Raw genomic sequence first — 6545 nt, forward strand, 5'->3', positions numbered from 1 at the left:
AAACTCCTGGGCTCAAATCATCCTCCAGTCTCAGCCTCTCAAAGTGCTGAGAGGACAGGTGTGAGAATTTTTTGAGAGGAAGTGGCCTTTATTTTTTTAAAGAAGACTCATAAGGATTTTTGAGAATCACTGATTTATTGGGTCACTACTCTGTGCTAAGTACTCTGCCAGGCATTTAACATATATTATTTCACTTGTTCTCATGATTAAATTCAGGCAGGTTCAATCACAGAAACCATGCAGTGGACAAAAGAGAGAAAAAGTTCACCATGAGGAGAGTCTAAAAACCTGCCTTTTGACTTGTCTATTTTTATCTCTTATTTCTCACTTTGCTTCTCCTCCCACTTGGACCCTTTGTCTGACTGTTTGAAATTAAGTTGCAGGTGAACCCTCCATTACCCATGCCCAGAACAAACAGACATAAGCACAGAACCTCACTAACTCCCCAAATTTTTATTTTTCCATTTTTATCACCACAAATTTCTTGGTAACAATGTAGAATTTAATTTTGTAATTAAAACAAAAACTCTCCCCTAGGAGGAATCTGATGACATAAGGATAACACCAAGTTATGTGCACAAACGACAAAAAATGCCAAACTAACTGGAATGATCATCCATACTGAAATTTCTCTTAAAAAGCAGAGAAGGAGAACCAATGCTGCCACCTAGTGGCCAGCCAAACAAATCATGTAGCATACTGGAGAAAAAGGTCATAGTCCGGACAATCTGGTTTCCCTGCCTATTATCAAGCCACCTACTCCTTACTTTTCCGCAAAAAAACACAACAGCATATCTTAAGCGACCCCTCCTCCACAGTCATAGTCCAAATACTTGAATACAGCAACCAAAGTCTGTCTTGTTAAACACACTACTTCTCATGAAACTTTCCTCTGCCTATTTTAACGTAGGTTTGCCCAGTCTTATGGCCCAGTAGAGATGACACAGGAGAACACGGAAACATCCAAAATGTTCACTGGTTCAGAGTGTGTACACAGTAATTTTGATGTCTGTTGCCTCAAATACCTCCTCGATCATCGCAGATACATTTTCCCATTGCAGACGATCAAGACCACATCCAATCCTGAAAAAGACAAAATATCTCCATTGATGGTAATGAAAGTATCTAGGAAACTGCTCCTCTCTTTTAAGCTATATCCACTCAAAGCATAAAAACAAATAATCTAGTCTGACACCCTTATGGACAACCATGGTAGGACTTTGGAAGTCAATTCTTGTTGTGAGTCACCGAAGACCATTCCTAGACAGCTCTAACATCCAAAAACTATCACTTCTGTTTGCCTAATAAGATACTACTTTCCAACTATTTCATGCTACATTTAGAAATGTATAACTGTCATGACATGAGAGACTCATTATCCCTCTATGACTACTGACTAAAATTGGCTGTGGATGGATGGGGAAAGGTTGGTATTTTAAAAATGCACGTATGGTAACAGAATGTTAACGAAAATAAGAAGAGGAATGAGGTACAGGATTTGCAAAAAAGAAAGTCAAGATGGAATGCTGGGAAATGGTGAGATGGTTGCAATCCAGGAGTAAGGTCTTTGCAACACCCTGGTAAGAATAAACTCAGTCCATAAAACTCTACTACTTGGCACCTTCCAAGATGTTACTCTAGTGATCCTCAACACGCCTAGGGAAAAAAGAGACCTAAAATTGGTAATTTCATGTCATAATGTGATAACTAAGTCCATAAGGAATTGTGATTTGAAAAAAAATAGTTTCTGATATGTATGTACACCATAAATATGTCAAAGACCAGTGTAAAATAAGGGACATTCGAGGCCATATTCAAAGTAAAGCGGGGCTCAAGATAAAACTGCATGTATGCTCAGCATTGACTCAAAACTACCAGGGTGACAGGAAGAAAAGAGGTGAGGCCCATTTCCTGAAAAGAAAGCAAAGGGACTACTGAACCCTCAATGTCATTCCCTAGATTCCCAATAGCTAAGGTCTAAGAAGCTACATCAGGGACAGATCCTTTGGCTATTACCCATACTGACCAAAACAAGCACGCGGTATAAAAGGGAATGATAATTTACAACTTTCTTGACACAAAGTAATAGGTCTGGGAGATGGGACGTGGTCCAAGAGAGAAACCACCATTGCTCAGTCTTGATTCTTTAGCTTACATTGCTTCAGGAATAAAGGCCAAGCTTCAAGCAGAGGGTGCTGAGAATTCAACAAATATGGCTGAATGACAATGGTCGCTCTCTGCTAAGCAGGCTGAGGCAGATGTATATTTCAAGGTAATTGCCCTGATTCATTCAACTCAAGCTAGAAAATGGCTGTGCCTTGGCCTAAGGCCAGACAACTGGTTCACTGGTGGTTTTACAAAATTTTGACTTTTGTCTACCTTTAAATCTTAAGTTGTTGGTCGTTGGGTAAGACAGTAAACCCCACCAATCAATTAAATCTCCATTTAGGGCCATGGATTTCCTTGCCTGGGCATGGAGAGGTCGGTGACTCCATTCTTCAGACAATGAGACTTCATTGCCTCTAAACTCTTCTGTAAGTTTTCATAAGTTGGCTTGTGCGAAGCCCTTTTCTTTGTAATCTGAACACAAAGGATTCAAACTTTCATCATCCCAAAATGATAGCCAAAGAAAAGTCATCACATTCCCCCAACATCCTGATAATTAAAAGAGTAAGCACATTTTTATAGAATTAGTCTAGAGCAAGGATGACAAATGTCATATTGCCCTTTCCACACTGTTATGGGAGACCTTCAAGAAAATCCACTAAATAGAGGCTGAGAAACCCAGACTCTGCCACGCAGCAATCTTTCCTTTTCCTAGGAAACCCATGAGATTAGCAGGTGATGCCTATTGTCAATATTTTTAAGCAAGGTAAGTGAAGTCTCTGTGCCACTTCCAAGAGATAAGCTGCATATCTGTAACAGGGAAGAAAGCATACCACCTGAAAATTCCCTGCTAAAAGCCTCTACTTATTTAGAAACTGTGCTTGCTTGCTTTTTTTCTCTCTATATAAAACAACAGAAAAAACTGGTAGGGTCCCAAAGTAAAACCACTGGAAGCCACATAAGCTTTAAGGACAGAATTCAAAGGGGCTAGGACATCTCCCCACTCAGTTTGTCATCCAGATCAGGCCTGTAGTGGGTTAGCTGTAAGTTACCCACCACCACCACTAAGGAAGCCACACCCTTTCAGGGACCAAATGCCATCCTGGACTGTTGAAGAACCCCACATTCAGGCAGTAGTTAGGAGAGGAGCTAGGTATTATTTGGGACTGCACTTATTATTTTTTGTTTTTATTCACCCCCTTGCTATCAGTGTGATATTTGACATGGAATAAGAGAAAAGCTCCTTTGGGAAATCTGTCTCGAGACATTATTGTTTTATCTCACTCTGCCTAGGAAATATAGTATGGCAGGCATTCCTAACTTTTGCAAGTCTTAGAACAGGCCTATGGTAAATGACACACGACTTTCCCACAGAGCTGGGATGCAGCCTCACATTTCTTTCCAACCCAGTGCTCCAAGTAGCCGCCATCACTGGACTGGAGTTGTCATAAGATAGGAAGCTTTTTGACATTCTTAGTTGTCTAGAATAGAACATCATGATCAACACAAATGCAGTGCAGCCCATCTGTTCATAAATCCTTAAAATGTATTAAGAATTGGCCCTGAAAAAAAAAGGAATTGGCCCCATCTTACCAAGTAATATATATATCGCCCATCTCTCTTCAGAACAGCCACTTCTCCAGATTTCTTTTCTAAGAAAAAGTTATTTAATAGTAGAAATGAAAAAGAAAACCAAACACTGATCTCTAAAGATTTTAAAATCTTTACAGATCTGAGTTTACCTCAGAACTAGAAATAATTTTCAACACTAAAGAAGGGAATAGGGAAGACCTATTGTCTCCCACAAACGCTTTGCTTTTTATCAGCATTCCCAAATACTATATTCCTTAACTTACAGCTTTCTTACAGTCATGTTTCCTCACAAGCCATCTTTTGTCCCGCTACTACTTTTAAATATACCCTCATTTGTCCACAAACTTTCTCTATTGCCTTGAAATTGTTTTATAGTGTGTAGTTTACTTGCCAAATGTGTATTTACTCAATAATTATCTTTTTACATACAAAGAGCTGTATAAGGCATTATGAAGAATACAGATATATAAAAAAGGAATTAATTATTACAGAGTTTTCAATCCAGAGAAGATATCATCATTACAAATAACTATAATACAAAGCAGTAAGAATTGCTTTTGTCTAAGGCTAAGAATCACTGGGGACACTGATTTTGTTAAGCCTGGAACGTGGTCTGAGAAACTGCTTCAGAAGATTTACATAGGACTCTAGTGCACATTTCTGGTTTAAAGTGGCCCGTAGAAAGTGATGGGAGGGGTCTGTAAGGAAGAAGATGTTTCTAAATTCCTCTTTGAAGAAAAAGCAGAATATTGGTAAGTAAAGGATCTTGAATGCCAACCTATAGACTAAGCATCTCAGAGTTATTTCAAGTTTCAGAGAAGTACAGTAATATTGTCAAGAAAGTTTTATGATACAAGAGGAAGAGATTAAAAACCTTCACAGGAGTTGGGTTTTGATATGGTAAAGGTCCAAACTAGAGGCCATTCTTGGGGAGGAAAATCTAAAAACATTTGGTTCTTAGGAATCTCCTCTTTACACGCATATTTTATTAAAGTGTAACAGATTAAAAGGCGCTCTAGCCAGGGCAAACCAGGTAAGTGGTTTCCAAAACTCACGTTGATTTAAAAGTTCTTGCACCCCTCCAAATTTCTTCTTAAAGAGGACAGCTATCCCAGCGCCCATGCGACAATCCTCACTGATACAGTGGGCTAAAGAGTCTGTTTTCGGGCATGCAAAAAGGTCTCCTTTCACATAAGTGATCTAAAAAATGTGCAAAGGAAAAGACAATGTTTTATTAGATACAGTAAAATACTAAGCTACTTTTCTGTATTTTGTGTTTCCCACGACACCTCTCCCGGCACCCCTTCCTGCCATCTGATTTAAAGCCAAACTAATTACAGCATGTGTAAAAGGAAAGTAATGGATGATCCCTGCCTAGAATTTTGAGCCTTTTTTAAGTAAATCAGCTAGAGAGAAAAAAAGATAATTCAATGATTAATTTAATTAAAAAGTGTTTATGCTTTTGACCTCCATCATTACGAATTTCAGTTCACCAATAAGTGAATAGTTGTTACGCACTCTGCTTCCTTCTGGATCTTCATTAAGGCTGCTGGCCATGATACTGAGTCGCTATTTCCAGAATTTAAGTGTTTCTTCAGCTATAAGAAGGGAAAAGGAAGTAAAAATGCTTAGGCAGCCTTAGTATATAATATTCTGATTGCCCTGTACACCCACTTAATAGGATTTTTTCCCCAACGTTTATCGATGAATGTGAGTTTGTTCGGCCCCTGGGACGTAATACAAAACTCTTCTGGGGCAAAAAAGAGGAAGAATACTAAGGTTCGGTCGGAGGCTGCCTCGACCCGCTCTCCTTTCGCGCTTTCCTGGCGCGCCCCACTCCGTCAGCGGAAGCAATGCCCATTCCCAAGACACGCCTCCTCCTTTCTCCAGGGCCACTCCCGAGCAAGGCCGATTTAGGACGGTCTCCTTTTCTCTGCACGAAGCAAAAGTATTTCCCCAATGGGTTTGGCTTAGAAGAAAACAGAAGGGACTTGGCCACAGTCCCGTTAAGCCGCAACCATTGAGTGTACAGGGTACTGGCGTGCTGAGCCCCAGGCGTGGGGAAAGGAAGGCGGCCTCTCAAGGAACGTTCACCCCCCACTTTTTTGGGGGGTGCGTGGGAGAAGGAAAGAGTCTATTGAAGCCTCCCATTCTCTGTATCCTACCCTAGGGCGGGTCAGCGAGGACGCAGAGTCTGTCCTGGGGTCCTATGGGAAGGTGCGGGGAGGCTCGCTCAAAGCCCCAACGTACCCAAGTCACCCTTCACCTGGAAAGGAGTCGGTTGTTTGGAGGTCCCCGCCCCCGCGGGGAAGGGCTCCGGATCCGACCCTGGTAGGTGGGGAGCAGCGGACCAGCCCAAACGCGGAGCCAATCCCGCCAAAGCCCTTAATTGCACGCATCTAAGATGGCCGCCCCCGCCCGGTAGCGGGGCGGAAACAAGCCCTTCTAGCTTGCTAGCCGAGCCCACACTCTTTGGCGAAGGCCGCCGAACTTCCGGCAGTAAATTCCGTGGTTTCCCGCCGCCGCCCGCGCATGCGTAACGAAACTGCCCCAACGAGTCGGGAAAAGTGGCGCTTGCGCATTAGCCGCAGGGGGGGTGTCCCAGTGGCCACTTGGAAAGGGGTGGGCAGCTGGCAAAGGGGCTAGTTAGCGCCTGCGTAGTACTAAGCTCAAGGCAGCGCTTTGAGTTGAAGGGGCTGGCGCGTCTGGAAGGCGCCTGCGTATTCCTTCGACTGGGGGTGGTGTCAAATCGGGAAGGTGGGCGTGGCTGCAGGGAACGCCTGCGCGTTGCTCCTCCAAAGGGGTGGGGCGATCCCAGAACTGGAGTTAGTGGGCGTGGTCTCAGA

General features: G+C 42.5%; 1 protein-coding gene across 8 annotated transcripts; it reads right to left on the bottom strand.

Annotated features, from left to right (window-relative positions):
- Nucleotides 1-434: 434 nt before the first annotated feature.
- Nucleotides 435-6408, bottom strand: OARD1 (O-acyl-ADP-ribose deacylase 1). Of its 8 annotated transcripts, none has more exons than XM_024248122.2 (6): nucleotides 5966-6324; nucleotides 5218-5297; nucleotides 4755-4899; nucleotides 3700-3758; nucleotides 2468-2580; nucleotides 435-1083 (listed from the first exon to the last, which is right to left on the bottom strand). In XM_024248122.2, the coding sequence occupies exons 2-6, from the start codon at nucleotides 5254-5256 to the stop codon at nucleotides 981-983; spliced, it is 459 nt and encodes a 152-aa protein (XP_024103890.1). In that variant the 5' UTR covers nucleotides 5257-5297; nucleotides 5966-6324; the 3' UTR covers nucleotides 435-980. The 8 variants fall into 8 exon arrangements, with proteins under 8 accessions (XP_024103890.1, XP_024103888.1, XP_024103889.1 ...); XM_024248120.2 differs by having other exon boundaries at nucleotides 5950-6324; XM_024248121.2 differs by having other exon boundaries at nucleotides 5865-6324.
- Between the last annotated feature and the right edge of the window lie 137 nt (nucleotides 6409-6545).

Source organism: Pongo abelii, chromosome 5, assembly GCF_028885655.2.
Source record: "Pongo abelii isolate AG06213 chromosome 5, NHGRI_mPonAbe1-v2.0_pri, whole genome shotgun sequence".
Lineage (NCBI taxonomy): Eukaryota > Metazoa > Chordata > Mammalia > Primates > Hominidae > Pongo > Pongo abelii.

What these genes read in the sequence shown, in the direction of transcription:
- OARD1 (XM_024248122.2), bottom strand. Translation starts at nt 5,256, where the DNA reads ATGGCCAGCAGCCTTAATGAAGATCCAGAAGGAAGCAGA. An exon ending in AAGATCCAGAAGGAAGCAGA is followed by an intron (nt 4,900 to 5,217) that starts GTGCGTAACAAC and finishes CACATTTTTTAG; the next exon opens with ATCACTTATGTGAAAGGAGA. An exon ending in ACCGACCTCTCCATGCCCAG is followed by an intron (nt 1,084 to 2,467) that starts GCAAGGAAATCC and finishes TGTCTTTTTCAG; the next exon opens with GATTGGATGTGGTCTTGATC.